We start from the raw sequence: 21,415 nt of genomic DNA on the forward strand, positions 1-21,415 counted from the left end.
GACACAATCCTGTCCCGGAGCGCTACAGACAATTCCTTCGACCTCGTGGCTTTGTTTTTGCTCTGACATACACTGTCAACTGTGGGACCTTATATAGACATGTGTGTGCCTTTCCAAATCATGTCCAATCAATTGAATTTACCACAGTTTGTAGAAACAATTTGTAGAAACATCTCAAGGATGATCAATGGAAACAGGATGCACCTGAGCTCAATTTCGAGTCTCATAGCAAAGGGTCTGAATAAGGTATTTCTGTTTTTTTATATTTTATACATTTGCAAACATTTCTATAAACCTGTTTTCACTTTGGCATTATGGGGTATTGATGAGGGGCAAAAAATAACTTAAGTAATAAATAATAAAGTCAAGGGGTTTGAATGCACTGTATGTGCGGTGTGTTCTTTGATATTATCGCGGTCCGCAAACAAATGCTATATGTGCATACTGCCAACGCCCATCCCTTCAGGCTCTGGAGCCTGAGAAGGAGGAGCATCTTCAGACAGTATTCTTTACAATGTTTCGGCAGTGAAGTCCTGGAAACCCAAAAACCTTTCAGCAGCAGATAAATCAAATCAAATGGATGTATTTATAAAGCCCTTCTTACATCAGCTGATGTCACAAAGTGCTGTACAGATATACTATTATGTCCAGTTTCTTGGACTTTTCGTTCCTTTGTGCATTACAATTAATCACATGCACAATAAACACCATAAAATTCACCTTCTTCACAATTAGCATTTCAGTTTCCCTCAACTGTTTAACAACACTCTGAATCTAAAGATTCAGTGGAGCATCCACCGCCATATCTTCAGCTCCCCTCTCTCCTTCAACTATTTCACTTGCCTCCGTGTAGGATACCTGCTGTATAGCCCTGACCCTCCGTGTAGGAGAGCTGCTGTATAGCCCTGACCCTCCGTGTAGGAGACCTGCTGTATAGCCCTGACCCTCCGTGTAGGAGACCTGCTGTATAGCCCTGACCCTCCGTGTATGAGACCTGCTGTATAGCCCTGACCCTCCGTGTAGGAGACCTGCTGTATAGCCCTGATCCTCCTTGTAGGAGACGTGCTGTATAGCCCTGACCCTCCGTGTAGGAGACCTGCTGTATAGCCCTGACCCTCCGTGTAGGAGACCTGCTGTATAGCCCTGACCCTCCGTGTAGGAGACCTGCTGTATAGCCCTGACCCTCCGTGTAGGAGACCTGCTGTATAGCCCTGATCCTCCTTGTAGGAGACGTGCTGTATAGCCCTGACCCTCCTTGTAGGAGACGTGCTGTATATACTCCTTTACCCTAACTGGGCACTCCGGGGAATTGGGAACGTGGTTGCCGGGCTGACAGGCTATTCAATCCATGATACCTCTCTTCTCACTGATCACCTGCCTATCACTTGCTCTCTCAGCACCTGGCCCGGTTTCTGATGCCCCCTAGAGGTGGGAAGTGTAATGTTTACCTGTGTGCCTAAGCAGTTCATTCCTAACACTAGCTAAATTAATTAAGTTGAGGTTTTCTGTATTTATTTTCATTTTACTTTACTTGACACTCAATTGTAGTTTAATCTAGTACAGACTTAACTGAATGAACAACAAAGACGGAATGCAATATGACATTTTATTAAATAGTTTGGGGAATGGCCCTGTCACAGAGGGAAGATCCTCGGAGCCAGATGATGTGATGGCAGGTAGCCCAATGCGGGACTGCTGGCATCGAAACCCCCCGCTGGGGGAAAGGAGTTCCATGGACAGTGCTTAAGGTTATTATAGCTGGTGGTGTTGGGGAGGTGGATGATTGTCGAAAACTGTTGCTGAGAAACAGCAAGTGAGAGTGCATGGGTAAATTGACATACTTCCCAAGATTTATGCCCATTGGTTGAGAGAGAGGAAGGTGATAATTGCAAGAGTGAGCCCATAGATTGAACAGCAAATGTGAGGAATGTGCATTATTGTGCCATGCTGATGATAATGCGTTTGTATTCATTCCCACAATGCCTGTAGAATAGCAAACTAAGTGAATTATGTTATGCTTAATGGATAAAGTTAAACAAGCATTCAGACCAGCCTTCCTGATTTGAACATTCGTAAACTACATTTATTGGCTGTTCCTTGAAATATTTAATGAGATGCTATTCTTTGGGGTAAACACAACAGGAAGACCCTGACCTCTCCTCATCTCTCTTTACTCATGTATGTTTTAGCCACCGGAGAGTCACCACCCAGACTGCCGAAGGGGTTGTCTTACAGCTCTCTGTCGGCTGACATCAGCTTCGACGCGGACTCTCAGTTTCCCTTGGACGAGCTGAAGATCGACCCTCTGACCCTGGATGGGCTGTACATGCTCAACGATCCTGACATGGTCCTCACTGACCCCGCCACGGAAGACGCCTTTCGGATGGACCGGCTTTAGAGCCGCTGCCAAGTTGACTGACTGTCTCGGAGGAACCCGGCCTGAGGGGAGAGGGATATTTTGGGAGTGTGGTAGCTCGTGACTAGGCCCCAGCTGTGCAGTGTATTCATCCCACACTCCCACTCCCTTCACCAGCCACCCCTTTCTAAGAGCCATGGTAAGATGAGCTAGTAGGGAAATGGTCGACAGAGTTTGCTTTCTCCCTTCCTGATGGAAAAGATGGAAGGGCGACATTGTCATGTTTGGTGGATATTGCGCTTAAGGTTCTGCCTGTGACCAGTCTGTGCTAACCACATGGGGTAACTTATTTATTTATTTATTTTATTATATGCCTCCTGCCAGCCTTTCTGTTGGATGCTTTGGTTTTTGTAAAGGAAAACAAAATAGGATACAAACTACATTGGTCTTGACTTCCATTTGAAGACATTCAATTGATTTAAAATCATGTCTGCAGTGGAAACTGCTTATCGTTCTCTTTTTTTTTTTTTTTACCTTTATTTTACTAGGCAAGTCAGTTAAGAACAAATTCTTATTTTCAATGACGGCCTAGGAACAGTGGGTTTAACTGCCTGTTCAGGGGCAGAATGACAGATTTGTACCTTGTCAGCTCGGGATTCGAACTTGCAACCTTTCGGTTACTAGTCCAACGCTCTAACCACTACGCTACCCTGCCGCCCCTCTCATCTGCCATACTAGATTAGCATGTCTCATTATCACCCATCTGCTTTTTCACAACCACCCCTCTATTGGCTAATCTTGCCAGTCTCACATTTTCATCAGTGCACTTAACCGCGCTGTCATTAATTCACACTATACGGTGCCTTCAGAAAGTATTCACACCCCTTTACTTTTTCCACCTTTTGTTCTGTTGCGAGATGGGATTAAAATGTCATTTTTTTGTCAATGATATACACCAAATGCTCTAATGTCAAAGTGGAAGAAAAATTATATATATTTTTTTAAAACTTTATGGAAAATTAAACACTATCTTGATTAGATAAATATTCAACCCCCTGAGTCAATACAGGTTAGAATCACTTTGGCAGTGATTACAGCTGTGAGTTTTTCTGGGTAAGTCTATGAGATTTGCATACCTGGATTGTACAATATTTGCCCATTATTCTTGAAAAAATTATTCATATTCTGTCAAGTTGCGTGTTGATCATTGCTATACAGTCATTTTCAAGTCTTGCCGTAGATTTTCAAGTCAATTTCAAGTAAAAACTATAACTAAGCCATTCTATGTCATCGCTGTAAGCAACTCCAGTGTATATGACCTTGTGTTTTAGGTTATTGTCCTGCTGAAAGCTGAATTTGTCTGCCAGTGTCTGTTGGAAAGCAGACTGAACCAAGTTTTCATCAAGGATTTTGCCTGTGCTTAGCTCTATTACATTTGATTTTGTATTTTTCTTTTAAAGCTCCTAGTCATTTACATTTACATTTAAGTCATTTAGCAGACGCTCTTATCCAGAGCGACTTACAAATTGGTGCATTCACCTTATGACATCCAGTGGAACAGGAGTGCATCTAAATCTTTTAAGGGGGTGAGAGGATTACTTTATCCTCTCACCCCATGGTCATGGTATGGGCAGGCATAAACTACAGACAACAAACACAATTGCATTTTAATGATGGCGATTTTAATGCACAGAGATACCGTGACGAGATCCTGGCCCATTGTCAATCATCCACCGCCATCACCTCATGTTTCAGCATGATTATGCACGGCCCCATGTCGCAAGGATCTGTACACAATTCCTGGAAGCTAAAAAAGTCCCAGATCTTCCATGGCCTGCATACTCACCAGACATGTCACTGATTGAGTATGTTTGGGATGCCCTGGATCGACATGTTCCAGTTCCCGCTAATATGATGCAACCACCACCATGCTTGAGTGGTACACAGTGATGTGTTGCGTTGGATTTGCCCCAAACATAACGCTTTGTATTTAGGACTAAAAGTTCATTGTTTACAGTATTACTTTAGTTTCTTATTGGAAACAGGATGCATGTTTTGGAATATTTTTATTCTGTACAGGCTTCCTTTTCACTATGTCATTTAGGTTAGTATTGTGGAGCAACTACAATGTTGTTGATCCATCTTCAGTTTTCTCCTATCACAGCCATTAAACTCTGTAACTGTTTTAAAGTCACCATTGGCCTCATGGTGAAATCTGAGCGGTTTCCTTCCTCTCTGGCAACTGAGTTAGGAAGGACGCCTGTATATTTTTAGTGACTGGGACTATTGACACACCATCCAAAGTGTAAATAATAACTACACCATACTCAGGCATATTCAATGGCTCCTTTTCTTTTTTTTAACCATCTAGCAATAGGTGCCTTTATTTGGGAACCATTGGAAAAACTCCCTGGTCTTTGTGGTTGAATCTGTGCATGAAATGCACTGCTTGACAGAGGGACCTTACAGATAAACTACAGTGGCTTGCGAAAGTATTCACCCCCACTTGGCATTTTTCCTATTTTGTTGCCTTAAAACCTGGAATTAAAATTGATTTTGGGGGTGCTTGTATATTATGATTCACACAACATACCTACCTACCACTTTGAAGATGCAAAATATTTTTTATTGTGAAACAAACAAGAAATAACTTTGTAGAGCCACCTTTTGCAGGAATTACAGCTGCAAGACTCTTGGGGTATGTCTCTATAAGCTTCGCACATCTAGCCACTGGGATTTTGACCATTCTTCAAGGCAAAACTGCTCCAGCTCCAAGTTGGATAGGTTCCACTGGTGTACAGCAATCTTTAAGTCATACCACATATTCTCAATTGGATTGAGGTCTGGGCTTTGAGTAGGCCATTCCAAGACATTTAAATGTTTCCACTTAAACCACTGAAATGTTGCTTTAGCAGTATGCATATGGTCATTGTCCTGCTGGAAGGTGAATCTCTGTCCTAGTCTCAAATCTCTGGAAGACTGAAACAGGTTTCCCTCAAGAATTTCCCTATATTTAGCACCATCCATCATTCGTTCAATTCTGACCAGTTTCCCAGTTCCTGCCGATTAAAAACATCCCCACAGCATGATGCTGCCACCACCATGCTTCACTGTGGGGATGGTCATCTCGGGGTGATGAGGTGTTGGGTTTGTGCCAGACATAACGGTTTCCTTGATGGCCAAAAAGCTACATTTTAGTCTCATCTGACCAGATCTCTGCAGCTCCTTCAGGGTTATCTTTGGTCTCTTGGTTACCTCTCTGATTAATGCCCTCCTTGCCTGGTCCGTGAGTTTTGGTGGGCGGCCCTCTCTTGGCAGATTTGTTGTGGTGCCATATTCTTTCCTATTTATTTATAATGGATTTAATGGTGTTCCGTGGGGTGTTCAAAGTTTCAGATATTTTTTTATAACCCAACCCTGATCTGAACTTCTCCACAACTTTGTTCTTGACCTGTTTGGAGAGCTCCTTGGTCTTTATGGTGCCCCTTGATTGGTGGTGCCCCTTGCTTGGGCGGTGTTGCAGACTCTGAGGCCTTTCAGAACAGGGGTGTATATATACTGAGATCATGTGACAGATCATGTGACACTTAAATAAAGTCCACCCGTGTGTGATCAAACTAATAAAATGACTTCTGAAGGTAATTGGTTGCACCAGATCTTATTTAGGGGCTTCATAGCAAAGGGGGTGAATACATATGTTGTTGTTTTTTAAACAAGTTATTTTTTTCATTTCACTTCACCAATTTGGACTATTTTGTCTATTTCCATTACATGAAATTCAAATAATAATCCATTTAAATTACAGGTTGTAATGCAACAAAATAGGAAAAACGCCAAGGGGGATGAATACTTTTGCAAGGCACTGTACATGACCAAAAGTATGTAGACACCTGCTCGTCGAACATCTCATTCCAAAATCATGGGCATTAATATGGAGTTGGTCCCCCCTTTGCTGCTATAATAGCCTCCACTCTTCTGGGAAGGCTTTCCACTAGATGTTGGAACATTGCTGCCGGGACTTGCTTCCATTCAGCCACAAGAGCATTAGTGATGTCGGGCATTGATGTTGGGCGATTAGGCCTGGCTCGCAGTCGACGTTTCAATTCATGCACGGGGGAATTTTCATGCGGAAACAGGAAAGGGCCTTCCCCAAACTGTTGCCACAAAGTTGGAAGCACAGAACCGTCTTGCATGTCATTGTATGCTGTAGCATTAAGATCTCCCTTAACTGAAACTAGGGGGCCTAGCCCGAACCATGAAAAACAGACCCAGACCATTATTCCTCTTCTACCAAACTTTACAGTTGGTCCTATGCATTGGGGCAGGTAGCGTCTCCTGGCATCTGCCAAACCCAGATTCATCCATCGGCCTGCCAGATAATGAAGCGTAATTCATCACTCCAGAGAACGTGTTTCCACGGCTCCAGAGTCCAATGGCGGTGAGCTTTTCACCACTCCAGCCGACACTTGGCATTGCGCATGGTGATCTTAGGCTTGTGTGAGGCTGCTCAGCCATGGAAACCCATTTAATGAAGCTCCCAACAAACAGTTCATGTGCTGTCGTTGCTTCCAGAGGCAGTTTGAAACTCTGTAGTGAGTGTTGCAACCTAGGACAGACGATTTCTACGCGCTGTGCGCTTCAACAGTCGGTGGTCCTGTCTGCGAGCTTGTGTGGCCTACCACTTCGCGGGGGAGCCGTTGCTGCTCCTAGACGTTTCCACTTCACAATAACAGCATTTACAGTTGACCAGGGCAGCGCTAGCAGGGCAGAAATTTGACAAATGTACTTGTTGGAAAGGTGCCATCCTATGACGGTACCACATTGAAAGTTACTGAGCATTTCGGTACAGGGCATTCTACTGCCAATGGTTGTCTATGGATATTGCATGGCTGTGTGCTCGATTTTATACACCTGTCAGTGACGGGTGTGGCTGAAATACTCGAATCCACTCATTTAATGGTGTGTCCACATCCTTTTGTATATATAGTGCAATTGTATGTTTGGGGTACAGAGATGAGGTAGTCATTTAAAAATCGTGTTAAACACTACTATTGCTCAGAGAGTGAGTCCATGCAGCTTATTATGTGACTTTTTATGTTACTGTTTACTCCTGAACTTATTTAGGCTTGCCATAACAAGAGTTAAATACTTATTGACTCAAGACATTTCAGCTTTACCTTTTTAATTCATTTGTAAGAATTTCTAAAAACATAATTCCACTTTGACATAGGGTATTGTGTGTAGGGTATTGTGTGTAGGTTAGTGACACAAAATCTAAATGTAATCCATTTTAAATTGAGGCTTGTAACACAACAAAATGTGGAAAAAGTCAAGGGGTGTGAATACTTTCTGAAGGCACGGTAGTTGTATTTATTGGTGCAGTTTTTTTGACCAGTATTTTACTTTTGGTTTCTTTCCAAACTTGACGTTGCACTTTCAGTCCATAAATTCTGTCAGCGTTTCAGGGTTGCACAACATGTTTTAGTGCTGAAGGGTATACTAGAAAGCGGGTTCAATGAGTTGCCTAAAAATATTCAGAAGTATCTTGTAATTTTTTGTGAAGATAAACTTGAAATGGGCAAGGTCTAATTGACTCAACGACCAAAAATGTATATCTAAGTATAACTTTCTTCATGACCCAGAAAATAAATAGTTATTTCTGGTTGTTTATCAAAGTTACCTGGCTAACTAATTTATGCTGCTTCGTAGTATACCCATCAGGTAAACAGTTCAGCGGTTTCCTTTGTTGAACAACTAGGAGTGCTAACCCTCATCTTTAGCTTGTGATTGGCCACGGCAACCAAAGTAAGGCCTACATTCAAGTTAAACAATCCTTGAAAAATCACTTACAACTCTGTAGAGTTTTCAAAAAAAGGGCTGTCATAGGGTCATTTTGGCACTTTATTCCTGAAATTACATTGAATATTTACTATGGTAGCTGGTTTGGAGATGCAAACAAGATAGACATGAAATCTGAATGAATCACTGTGATAACCAGATTCTGCCTTATAAGATTACATGATATGGAAAGCTAAGATCGCCAATCTCTCCATTACATTTTTTTTGTAATTGTGCAACTTGTTGAGACAAGCAGTGAAGTGCAAACCTTTATCAAGCATCCCCCATTGTTTTCCAATGCCTAGGCCTGACTTAGATTGGCACTAGTATGAGAATATGAGGTAGGCCTCATTCAAAATGCCGCTAGTGTGAAAATATGACCAACACCGGACTGAAATTTGCTCTAGGGAGAATATGACGTTGAACAGGGAGGTGTATCTCTGCTTAAGTTGTTATCCACTGCTTTTCACTAGTTACCATTTTGCTTTTCATATTTATATTCACACATTTTATGAAGTGGTACTGTATTTCCCATGTCAGCCTAATTGTCCAGATTTGTCCCATGTCAGCCTAATTGTCCAGATTTGTCCCATGTCAGCCTAATTGTCCAGATTTGTCCCATGTCAGCCTAATTGTCCAGATTTGTCCCATGTCAGCCTAATTGTCCAGATTTGTCCCATGTCAGCCTAATTGCCCAGATTTGTCCCATGTCAGCCTAATTGTCCAGATCTGTCCCATTTCAGCCTAATTGTCCAGATCTGTCCCATTTCAGCCTAATTGTCCAGATTTGTCCCATGTCAGCCTAATTGTCCAGATCTGTCCCATTTCAGCCTAATTGTCCAGATTTGTCCCATGTCAGCCTAATTGTCCAGATTTGTCCCATGTCAGCCTAATTGTCCAGATTTGTCCCATGTCAGCCTAATTGTCCAGATTTGTCCCATGTCAGCCTAATTGTCCAGATTTGTCCCATGTCAGCCTAATTGTCCAGATTTGTCCCATGTCAGCCTAATTGTCCAGATTTGTCCCATGTCAGCCTAATTTGCTTAATTGTCCTATGTCAGCCTAATTTGCTTAATTGGCCCATGTCAGCCTAATTGGTCTAATTGACCCATGTCAGCCTAATTGGTCTAATTGACCCATGTCAGCCTAATTGGTCTAATTGACCCATGTCAGCCTAATTGGTCTAATTGACCCATGTCAGCCTAATTGGTCTAATTGCCCATGTCAGCCTAATTGAGCCGAGGTATCACATTTCTGGTGCCCTTAAAGTTGTTACATGTGAATTAGATGCTTTGCTTCCATTAGTTGTCATTTCTAAATTGGATCTTGCTTATGATATCTATGCAAAACAAATTAAATTGATTGATTGAGGACTGAGCGTTATTAGCGATCTAATAGACATAACAAAGTACCTAAACTAAATGACCTTGTTGAATTGTACAGTACCATTTTGATTGCTTTTTCTCAGCAAAGAAATGAGCATGTTGGCATGTTTCATTTGCTACATTTTAATTGACATTTTACTTTGTTTTTACACTTCACGGAGGAGAATTCAAATGATATATTCTGCACGTTGGCTTTGGAAGAAAAAGTAAAAAAGCATGACAAAAGACAAATGCTGCATATATTAGAAAATTGACCCCTTCGTGTGATTCTCATGGATGTGTCGGAGGTAGATGTTACTGCTAAAATGTGATTATTTTCTGACAAGAAGATTCAACTGCCTCTATATTAGAACAGCATTGCTGCAACCAGAATGTATTTAATCACATCTTCCTTCATACAGTATTATCATAATCTTGACATCTTCATTTGCCTCGTGTGTGTGTGTGTGTGTGTGTGTCACATGTTTCCTCTCATTGTCATTAGCTCTTCAGGCTTTTGTGGATGCATAGTGTCAGAATGTCAGTATTGTTGCGGCTGTAGGCTTTACAGTTTACCCGTTAATAGTTCATGTCAAGTGAGCTTGCTTTTTGTGAGTAATTTCATTGGATGTACCCATGACATTACCCTGCATTTTACTTTGCACTTTCCTCACAACATTAAAGCATTGAGCCCTGGGACTTTTTCACCCCCCTCTGAGCGACTGTTATGTGCACTGGACCTGTTTCCCCATGTGTTTGGTCAAACTTGACTTCTTGTTAAAAAAAGAAAGTGTATTTTTTAAAAGCATATGTTTATAGTCTGTATAAAAAAACTTTTTTTTTTACTTAATCAGCTAGTATTTTTTGTGAGGCATCTGATATTTTGACTTTGAAATGCTCCAATTTTGGAAGCCGATATTATAAACTTTGTATTTTTGGATAGATTTCTCACTGCAGAACAGATATGGCTGGTCATGCTCCTGTTGTGCTTCAAGCGTAGCTACAAGTACAATACAAGCAGGGTGAAGTAATCATGTAATTGGGAAGCAATTAGATGTAACAATTGATGCATCAAAGAGTGCTGTGAGAAACCACTTTAATGGTTAATATTAAAATATGTACTAAAATGTCATAGACAGGACTGAGAACAGTCATCTTGTTGTGCATAGAGTCTATAAACAAAACCCACTATTATCATATAATATGCATTTAACTGTGTCATTCGCTATCTATACTTCAGTACTGTGTGAGTAAATTCACCTTGAAGAAATACCACTAGTTATGTGATTTATATCAGTCAGGTATGTGCTCAAATCAGAATTTTAGAATTGACTCCCATTCAATTCATGAGTTCAAATTTGAATTGAATTGGCCACACCCCACAGGATGTAGAATTTGAGTTTGATTGACAGAAAGTATCATTAAATTCTGTGCAATTCAAAGAAATTCCACTCAGACATAGAACAGTTTTTCACTGAATCTGATGGGTCACACTTCCAGATACCAAAGAATATACGACTTTTCTCTGGAATCAATGTTCATATTCTATTTTAGTGCATAGAATAGCCAATTATATTTCCACCAACTATTTCATTTGTTTGGCTTATTTTGAAGGCTTTTAGGGCCAACACTAATGCATTCTGTGAAATGTAGTATTTTCCCTATATTTACCTAACTTTAAGAGATTAATGAAATATAATATCTTAGAATATTCGCATTCAGGTTTTGTTGTTTTCCTCGATCATTGATTTTAAGAGTTTCGCCTAAAAACCAATATTTTATATACATGTATATTATTGGTTACAGATCTGAATGTCAGAACCGTTTTGGCTGCCAGAGTGGTTCTGAATCAGAAGCAGTCCGGATTTCAAATCTTTAGCGCTTGATTTTTACTTTTTGTGTGTGGAAATGTTTTCTTTTCCTTTTTTCTGATTTACTTTGCATGAGTTTCAAGATGAGCTTTTTTCTTATTTTTAGCTTGGTTTTATTTTGTATGTTCTTTTTTTCTATCAAGCACAATGTCATGCAAAAGATTATATTGGAAGAAAGGTGGAATAGACTTTGTTTAAATGTGGTTTAATGTTCTGTTACGTTTTCCTTGTATGGTCAATTGTCCATCTTCGATTCGAACAGTGGCAAGGCCTCACACAAACTGAACTGCTATGTCCAAAAGCAACAAAAATACATGTTTTATCAGCCTTTTATTCACATGGAGATGCAATTATCTGGTGTTTGTACTTATACATTTGATCTTCTATGTGTTTATGCGCTAGATGCCCACTGAAGTGTATTCTGTTTGCCGAGTGTATAGATTAACTGTGTTTATTGCTTTTCGGTATAAATGTTTTTGTGCTTTATGTGATATGTCAATAGTGAAAATGTGTGTTACATGCACTGAGAATTAATGTGCTGTAGTTTGTCATTGTTCTTCTGTTCTGTTTTTCTGACTTAGTATCGGTTTACCAAATGTTTTCAGACTGATCCAAACTCCGTGTTGCTTAACTGTGTTTTTACAATCAGTTGTCTTTTCTTAAAAAAAAAAATCTGTATTTATGTAGTAAATCTGACTGATTTGAAAGATCTATTATTACTGCCACAATAAGGGGAAAGATGTTGTTTTAATATGAAATGGACCCTTGCCATCCACACAGGATACTGTAAACCAGGGGTCTTCAACCTTTTCATGCCCAGAGACTAGCTCCCAGACAAATCGGCGACCCAGGGAACCCCATCATATGTTAGCAAAAATAAATGTTTTCACGTATTGTCTTATCATTAGGTGACTGATAAGAGCAAGAAGTAAAACAATTTAAAATAAATAGATTTGGTAGATGCTTTCCACCACCCCACATTCTAATTAGAAGAGGAAGTATAAACTCTAATATAGCCTATTAGCTCGAAACCCATTTTCACTAAGGGCAGCTGGTTAAACAGAGTTTAGTTGTGTTTTGGCAAAAATGTATGTCCATGTCAAGAAAGCTAACCATATTTTATACTGTAGGTATGTCATTTAAAATCAGTTTATTCTGTTGCTTAGTGATATAAATAAATATTTTCGGTGATCCCCTGCAGTACCTTCACGGACCCCCGGTTGAATAACCCTGCTGTAAACCCATCAACTTCCCCGTGACACCAGACAGGTCATCTGGGCAATATTTAAGTATTACATAGCCAAACATGGCCATCTCAACGTTTTAACATACTAGCCTGGCTGCCTGACTGAATCAGCAGTTGACAGCTTCCCTTAATGTCATGACTGTGACAATGGAGCTGTCCAATGCTGAAACCGACAGATCCAGGCTGTATAGCTGCTAAATAAATAACTGTATTTCCAAGTACTACGTTCATAAATTGTCCCTTTAACTCTTATTTATAGTTCCAGTAATGCACTTATTTTGGAGCACATTGTTATCTGTCCTTCACTAAAATGTGTTTCTGTCAATGTTGAAATAGTCTTCAAATACTCTAATTTCCCACTGCATCTCAAAAGTTAAGTTTTCGTTTTGTTAGACTGAGAATTACATAAACTTAAAACTATACACTTGTCTATGAATTGTTTACATTTAGAAAAGGAAAATATTTGAGGAAAATATAAATCGGCTTTATCTGAAGTTTATTTCTCACTGCATAACCTACTGCATTATTAAGACTGACATGTGACTGACATTTTCAGCTTGATACCTTGAGGTAACTCTTTCTACATGGTACCAAATTTGTAAATATCTCCTTATGATGTAAAAAAAAAAGTATTGATGTGATATTTTTTGCTTTTAGCAAGTATTTAGCTCTGACTAGGTTAGGTTAACCATGTGCAAACACTCTGTGTGACTAAAACCTGCTCACCCAAAGCATCTCCAGTAGGATAAAATGCAGATCTCAATATAATTCTGTAAATGTTTTTATTTATTATAGTGGCAATACATGTAAAATGGGAAAATCAACCAGACAGATTAAATGGAGATAATCATTGTTTGATCATTCAGGATAGTTACCACAACAACAACAAAACTAGAAATCCTCTGATATGTGCATTTAATGGGGGATGGCCCACTCTAGTGGTCCCTTTCTCATACAACGGCAGCTAAATTGTAATATAATGTATTTTCTTTTCAGTATTATTACTCAAATGTTGCAAATGTATTTAACTGCAATGTCTGGATACTACACCTACTGTACTCACAGCAACAGGACAGTTATGCTCATCGAATATGCAAATCCTAGCATTCAGCAGAACAGCTTGGCAATCCTGTACTTTTGTTGAGCTGACCCTTTAAAATGAATGGATCAAATCTTGTTCTTTTTAAATTGTGCTTTTATATCAAACGGGAAAAAACAGACCAAAAAATCCATGTGGGCTGTATTAAATGTGTGCTAAATAACTGAAAACGGATGTTAAGCTTCTATTCGAATCATACCTAATGTATTTTTCTTGTGTGAAGGCTTCAGTCTTTGTATCTTTGCATTACTATTTGTAAATGAAATTAGATTAAATAAAATCTAAATAAGCATATTAATGTGACTGACCCCACTGAATGTTGTTGGCCCATGGTTTTATTGTTGTACAATGTCTCCATCTGGTGATCATGAGAGGTAGAATGGCTATAGAGAGCACAAATATTATTATTATTAAATATTATGTTCACACACTAAGATGATGATGATGATAATAATAATATTTGTACCTGAAGCGGGTCACATTCAAATCTTGTCAGCTAAAATATAATAACTACTTATCAACTTTTCAGAAAGATAATGCATTTAGTTCCCATCAATTGGCATTTTTTTTCACATCTTTGGGAGTTTCCCAGGTGAGTCGCTGGAAAGAACCTTTATTCACCTGGTTCCCCTGGCCCCTCTAGTCACATCCTGTATAGACCCAGCAAATGAACATTTCAGCAACAGTTTGGAGGAAAGCAATGCTAACAATAACTATTTTAACTGCTTGGGCCAGTAAATAGTCCACACTATTAGACTACAAAGAATCATTGACCTAATCAAGTCCAGTGAGGTTTCCATAGGACCATATGTTCACCTAATTTAGCTTTTTATTGCATAAGAACAATACAATGCAGGGTCATACACAAAAGGCACCATCAGTAGGAATAACTTCCTATTGAAAAAAATAACAGCTAGAACTGAACACTTACATTTGTAGTGTTTAATATAAGCTACAATTAATTTCACAGTAGGTATTGTAAGCACATGTTATTGAAAACACAGTAGTTGGGCCTTCCCACTAGGCCTGCACTTACCCTAGGTGTGTTTAGGTTTAGCTACGTGCGCGGGTCAAGTGTGCGTCCATTGCATCCCATAATGCAATAGGCCGTTGTGAATGATCCAGCAGTCAGCAGCTGGTGGTGAGTTTCCAGAGCGCCGAAGAGGCAGCAGCAGGCGATAAACGTCTCCGAATCAATGTGACATTATACGAACGTTTAAGCGTACATGCATTAGATAAATATGCGGCTCAAGTATCTAGCATATCTCCATAAAGGCCCGTGAGTGTCGACAAGTACCACAGTATTCGTTTTGGAGGATTCCTCCCCCGTCCGCCGGATCGCACCAAACAGGCAATGACAACGGCCTCAGCAACTCCGCAGCAGATGAGAGACCGGCTGCTGCAGGCCATCGATAGTCATAGCAATGTGAGTAGCAAGCAACACGATGTGGCTATCAGGACGAATACTTGCCGTCATATTTATTTAAAAATAATATGCCCAATATCCACTGAAAGTATAGCTAATAATACAAGCTTGTGAGTTGACACCTTGCTTGTTAGCTTAAGTTAGCTACTGACTTATCTACTGTAGGTAGTTAAAACTAGCCAGCTTGCTACGCTAACGTAGCTAACTTCGTTGCTAGCCTGGCCAACAGGGTAATGTTTAGCCAGCTATGTTGAAAACAAGTTAGCTTAACTCTTGATACACTAAATGGATATCAGACAAAATAGCGTCAGCCTAACGTTAGTTAGCTAACTATCTAGCCCACTTGATTTTTCTCCCATTCCTCGTCCGCGTCGAAATACACGTTGTTGCGTAGCTAACAGTACATAGCAAGCTAATAGCTACCAAGTACCTAACTAACGTTGGTTGGCTAGCTAACTTGTCAAAATGAGTGAGGTCGAACTTGTTTTGGTATTTATTGGCAAGCTTCGTTTCTAATTCCTTCACCGAACTAGTTAACTAACTTTGGCTAGTTAGCCAATGAGCCAGCGAATGAAACCTCTGTTTCAAACAAGTGTTTATCTGTTAAATTCTAGCTAGTTAAAAGTAGTTGGCTAGCTAATCACATGACATGTGTTATCCAATACCTATCTAAACACCTGTAGTGATTTTGTTGGCCAAGGTTTAGATAGCTTAGTTAACTTAACTCGTAGAAAGCTACCTGGCTACAATATTAGCTACCTTAGCTGCAATGGCTATACAGTTGACTCCTCATTGCAACCTGCAAACTAGTTACCTAGCTAAGATTATAAATAGCATCAGGTTAACATGGCTAGCCTCATGTCATGTAACGTTACCTAGTTGTCAGGCTATCTTATTCAGTGTTTCCTGCTATGGATAAGATCATTTAGGTATAATTTAGCTAGTTATGTGCAACAAGCTACTATATCATGCTTTAAATAATTGTAGGAAAAATAAACGTATTTTCACGACTTCAGTTGTATCATCAAAATCAATACATCAAAGCACGTTTTGGGCTCATTCAGTAGTTTTTACGCGATTAAGTAGAATCCTGTTGATATTCCTAAAACATCAATTGAAAATGGTACTGTTGCTGCTTCCGGTTGTCATCGATTTTTGATTCATAGTCCACTGTCAAAATATCAATTTTAAATGTCCAAATTCATAACATGCAGAAATAGGTTGTGCTATTTTGAAGATGAAACAAAAAATTACTCTGTACACATGCATGTCATACATGTGTTGAGAACATATATTTTGCTAAATTACTACCGTATAAACTACTCACACCAACATTTACCAAGTGGCTTGTACTGTAATCAGTAGTGCGCACAAATCGTTCACATTGATATTGTATATTAATCCACGGATCTTGGAAAATAACCACGGCAACATGTACTATTTGCACTCTTCTAACGGACAACCCATAATGATCTTGGGTATACTACATATAGCCTACCTGTCGATAGATGTGAACCTGTAGTAGCCATTTATTAGCTCATCTCCTTGTGCCACAATGTTTTTGCAGTAGATAGCCAAAGGAAACCCAACACTTTTTTTTTTGGACTGCATCATTTTATTGAATCATCAACTCCGGTAGTTCTAAAAAACCAAAAATATGACTGTTTAAAGCAATCGATTTAGTATCATTGAGAGAGAAAAAATGTCCTTACGACAGTGATGTGTGGTTGTCTCACTGGCTGTTTTTACATTTACCAGACAGCATTCTTTTAATCTTGATGACTAACGTTTATATTACCAATCACCAATCAGAGGTAAAAAAATAAGTGTAATTACACTCCATTTGTGGTGAAAATACAAGCTTGTGTAACACAAACTGTCCACATTAGGGAAGTTAGCACATATAAAATAATTTTATGACAAAATAATTCAACATGTAAATTTAGGATGATAGTATATTCTGCCCACTCACCAAGCTATTGCACATATTTCTCACTCATTATTATGCACTCAAACACAATTTAACCTGGCTCTCTAGACTAGAACTTCCATAGTGTCTGTGCAGCAGCCTGAACGTTCAACATCACTAGTAATTGGCCAGATTGCTTGTTAGCCAGTTGATAACCAGCATAGCGTTTAGCTCTAGCTAGGTAATAGGCCAGCTCGCAAGCCAACTGTTGTTTACTTAGAAGTATCAGCTAGCTAGTAACTGCAGTTGCTTGACACCATCTTTTTAAATGACTTGACTGTTGAGCAATATTGTCAGAAATTCTGTGTTCTGATCACCACTTTTGCTCCTTCCAGCAGATTTGCAATATGGTGGCAGTATTAGAAGTTATCACATATTTGGAGAAGTTCCCTATCACCAAAGAAGCTCTTGAGGTAAGACCCAAAGCTTTAAGTAAAAAAAAAATGTATTGTTCCCAGTGACAATGATTCTGGTGTTCTTAACCACTTTTGATTATTTTTTATTACCAACTTAGGAAACTCGCTTAGGGAAACTGATCAATGATGTGAGGAAGCAGACCAAGGATGAAGACCTTGCCAAGCGTGCCAAGAAGCTTTTGCGGAGCTGGCAGAAATTGATCGAGCCAGGGCAAAATGAGACTCCATCGCGGGGGGCCATGTGTGTCCCGGGCTCTGCAAATGGCAGTGCCCACCCCCTTCGGACTGACATTCCACCCCCTGATGTCTCAATGGCAAGCAAGGGTGTCCCAGAGGTGAAAACCAGAAATGACGTCCACAACACCCACTCGCCAAAAGCGGAGAAGTCGAGCAGCAGAAAGCGTAGAGGGGAGCAAAGGGACAGTGTGCACTTAGTGGCCAAAATCTCCAACTTGTCCCCCTACGAGCAGATGTACAACACCCCACCACCACCACCCACAAATGGGATTGCAGGTAGCCCTGAGGCTCCCCCATCGCCGGACAGGGCCCGTACAGAGCCCCTAGAGAATGACAAACATAGTAGAATCCCTGTCAATGCTGTCAAGCCTCACCCAAGCTCCCCGGGCCTCACCAAACTACCTAGCACTTCTTCTTTACTCAAGACTGCTGTGTTGCAGCAGCAGGCAAGGCTGGACGAAGGAGGCGGTGGACAGTATCAGGCCAAAAGCCCCCACTGTCTCTCATCAAGTTTGCGGAGTCCGCGAACTATGAAGCAAGAGACGATGTCCAAGCGCTCTTCAACATATGCACCAAAAGGGACTATCCCAAGCCCAGCCCGGAGCCCTCGCTTGCTGTCGTCCCAGTCTTTAAAGCCCCCAGCCGAAGTGTCTCATGTGGATGGGCTGCCACCCCCTGCCCATAGGGCCTCACTGCACTGGCCCGGCTCCTCAGAGGTCACCACCCATCCCCCACGCAACGCTGCAACACTGGAACCCCCGCCGGTGTTCCCTCCCACCTCCCAGCCCGCCCAAACCAACTCTGAGTGCTCAGAACTACATAGACCCACCCCCTCCTCCTCTGTAGTGGTGGTCAAGGCTGAGGCAGAAGTCGCTGCCTCCAGCTCGGACCGCAAAAAGAGGAAGAAGTACAGGTCCAGGGACTACTCTGTCAACCTGCAGGGGCAGGACACAGAGGACCAAACGAGGCCTGTGCGGTTAAAAGAGCGCAGGCTAACGTTTGACCCTGTGACGGGGCAGATCAAGTCCATGGTACATAAAGAACCCTCTCAGGTGGAAGAACCTCCAAGGCCACCTCCCCCTGAGCCCCAGCAGAGGACTCACCTGCCCCTGCAGCAGCATCCCGCTCCCACCCCCAGCCCCTTCCAACAGACTAACTGGAAAGAGCTGTCCCGAAACGACATCATCCAGTCCTACCTAAACCTTCAGAGCAACGTGCTCACATCCTCGGGGGTCCAGGCCCCCGGCGCACACTTTTTCATGTCAGAATACCTGAAACGGGAGGAGAGCGATGTTAGGGAGGCGAGGCGAGGAGTCCACGTCTTGCAGCTGGACAGCTCGGTAACGGACACACCGGGGGTGAGCCGGGAGGTGACTGACGAGGACCTCCACAGAGTACATATGGAGCACTGGCAAGGGGTAAACGGTTGTTGCGACACCAAGGGCACTTGGTACGACTGGACGGAGTGCATATCTTTGGATCCGCATGGGGATGAGAGCAAACTAAACATCCTGCCATATGTCTGCCTAGACTGAGTAGATGGAGTGTCTCTCTCTGTCACTTGACAGAGGAAGGAAAACTATTTTTTTAGCCACTGAGTTGTGGAAAGCCAGAACTGCAAAACTCCCTCCGTGCCTCCCTCAGAGATAATTTAATGAGGTTTTGGTAAAAAAAAAAAAAAAAAAAGGTGGTTTGTCAAAGGGCTGCTGTTTCAGTTCTCTTTTCTTTCAAAGATTTAAAAAAAAGTTGCAGAAAAGATGTGCCCCTGTTTGCAGTGCTGCTACTAACAAGGAATTGCAAACTAAGGTTCTAGTTGAGGGTTGGCTGGGGTTTAGGTGTCCAGTCGAGGCACAGTTATGCTCAGAAGGGGTTGAAAGAGTTCATCTAGCACAGGTAAAGCCGAATGTGTCCAGCAAGTGGAATACTGGCACCAATTTGGCAGTTACAAGAAGCTTTATGTGACATATATATAAAAAAATAAATTATAAAATGTCTTATCATGTATGCATCTATTTATTTGACCTTTTCTGTTTTTTTGGGAGGTTTATCGAAACAGATGTACAAAACCTGTAGAGCTTTTCTGTTTGCATCACATAATGTTGACCTGTTCTGCAATGCAAACGAGGCATACCATTGTTTTGCACAGTCTTTTCTTTTTATTGGCCAATGCGCGTTAGCTATCCAACATTCCATACTCTTCACACCTCTCTCCTCACTCTGTTCTAATGTACCCATGCCATCATACAATTATTACCGGGAGGAAATACTAAAACAAATTTAGCCTGTTTTTGAATGTGTTCATTCAAAAAGTTTTTATTTTTTTATAAATCTGTTTACTTTTTCAATTAATTATTTGTTAAATGTACATTTTGTATTTCCTCCCATATCCCCTAGCAATCCTCACCCAGGCAGAACTGTGAGCAAAAATGTCAAAACAGAGGGCGCTAATGCATTAAAACTGTAAACAATTGTGAGGACAAGAAAATACGGAAGTGTTTGTATGCGCGAACTATACTGTCACCATTCCTTTAGCTATCATTTTGCCTTATGGAATTTCATCACAAGATTTTTAAAGTTGAACAGCCTTAGTGAATGTACAGAAATGAGACCTTTTGTATTTAGTTATACAGTGGTAGATAACTTTTGTAATTCCATAATTGACACAGTTACATGTAGATAAAAATACAACACACCTGCAAGTTCAAATTTTGTACATAGTTTTGACATCCATGTCAAAATTCCCTCAGATCTTTTAAGCGTTCTTTTAAATGTTCTACTCATTGAGAAGCATGCATGATGGTGAATGAACAAGCATAGTTTCTTTAGCTTTTTTTGTTAACTACATAAACCTAGAGTGCTATGGTACCATCACACATTCTAAAAACTATTTCCATGTAACAAACATGGTAGTTCAAAGTAGTTTCTTTTCCCTTTTCTCATCTTGCATTGCCCCTGTTCTCCACATATGACATGACTTTAGATCGGCGAAGATCAGACTGTGTGCCGCTAAATCCATCCCTACCAATGTGCCTTTGAATCTGTATTTGTTCCGCAAAATACTCCTGTCCTTGGAGCTAGGTTTATGTCAGGGACAATTCCAAATTCTATGTCCGATAATGCTGGAATATGCACCATTTTTTTTCGAAGTAATGGTCCTTAGTGAACACTGGTCCAGTATGGGTAAATTGCAGACTGCGATATCACTCAAACACAGCTCGCAATAAAGAAATGTTAAAGATGATTGATGTGGATCTGGTCAGTTTTGACTGGGACATCTTTATTTGTTCAGTGTTTAACATCTCTCAATAGTTTGAAAAATAAAGTGACATTCTAAACCCTCTGCTCTGTTTTCTTAATTCTGACACAATATTAACCCAACCTGTAGTCAGGTTTAACTGTTTGTTGGTATTAATATGGTACGTTCAATGAAGTAAATGCGTATGTTTATGGGTTTATAACTACTTTGGTTTTTTTTTCGTTGTGTATTCTCAGTGTCCTCATGGAGCACTTCGGTTGGTTTTAAGCATGGAGTAGAATGGGCAATGACAAGTTCTATGGTTAAACAGAAATGTATATCATAGCTTTATATATTT

General features: G+C 40.6%; 2 protein-coding genes across 3 annotated transcripts in view; both read left to right on the forward strand.

The window, feature by feature from the left end:
- Positions 1–3,916, forward strand: part of LOC115101591 (CREB-regulated transcription coactivator 1-like) — a 54,153-nt gene extending 50,237 nt beyond the window's left edge. The window contains exon 14 of the mRNA XM_065005867.1: positions 2,190–3,916. Within this exon, the coding sequence (XP_064861939.1) occupies positions 2,190–2,398 (209 nt within the window). The 3' untranslated portion in view covers positions 2,399–3,916. The remainder of the gene's footprint in view (positions 1–2,189) is intronic.
- A 10,929-nt stretch (positions 3,917–14,845) lies between these two features.
- LOC115103251 (mediator of RNA polymerase II transcription subunit 26-like) lies at positions 14,846–21,162 on the forward strand. Of its 2 annotated transcripts, none has more exons than XM_029624068.2 (3): positions 14,846–15,200; positions 17,505–17,582; positions 17,684–21,162. In XM_029624068.2, the coding sequence occupies exons 1-3, from the start codon at positions 15,129–15,131 to the stop codon at positions 19,355–19,357; spliced, it is 1,824 nt and encodes a 607-aa protein (XP_029479928.1). In that variant the 5' UTR covers positions 14,846–15,128; the 3' UTR covers positions 19,358–21,162. The 2 variants fall into 2 exon arrangements, with proteins under 2 accessions (XP_029479928.1, XP_029479929.1); XM_029624069.2 differs by having other exon boundaries at positions 14,847–15,200; positions 17,508–17,582.
- Positions 21,163–21,415: the final 253 nt, after the last annotated feature.

This window comes from Oncorhynchus nerka, linkage group LG20 (assembly GCF_034236695.1).
Source record: "Oncorhynchus nerka isolate Pitt River linkage group LG20, Oner_Uvic_2.0, whole genome shotgun sequence".
In the NCBI taxonomy this organism is placed as follows: domain Eukaryota; kingdom Metazoa; phylum Chordata; class Actinopteri; order Salmoniformes; family Salmonidae; genus Oncorhynchus; species Oncorhynchus nerka.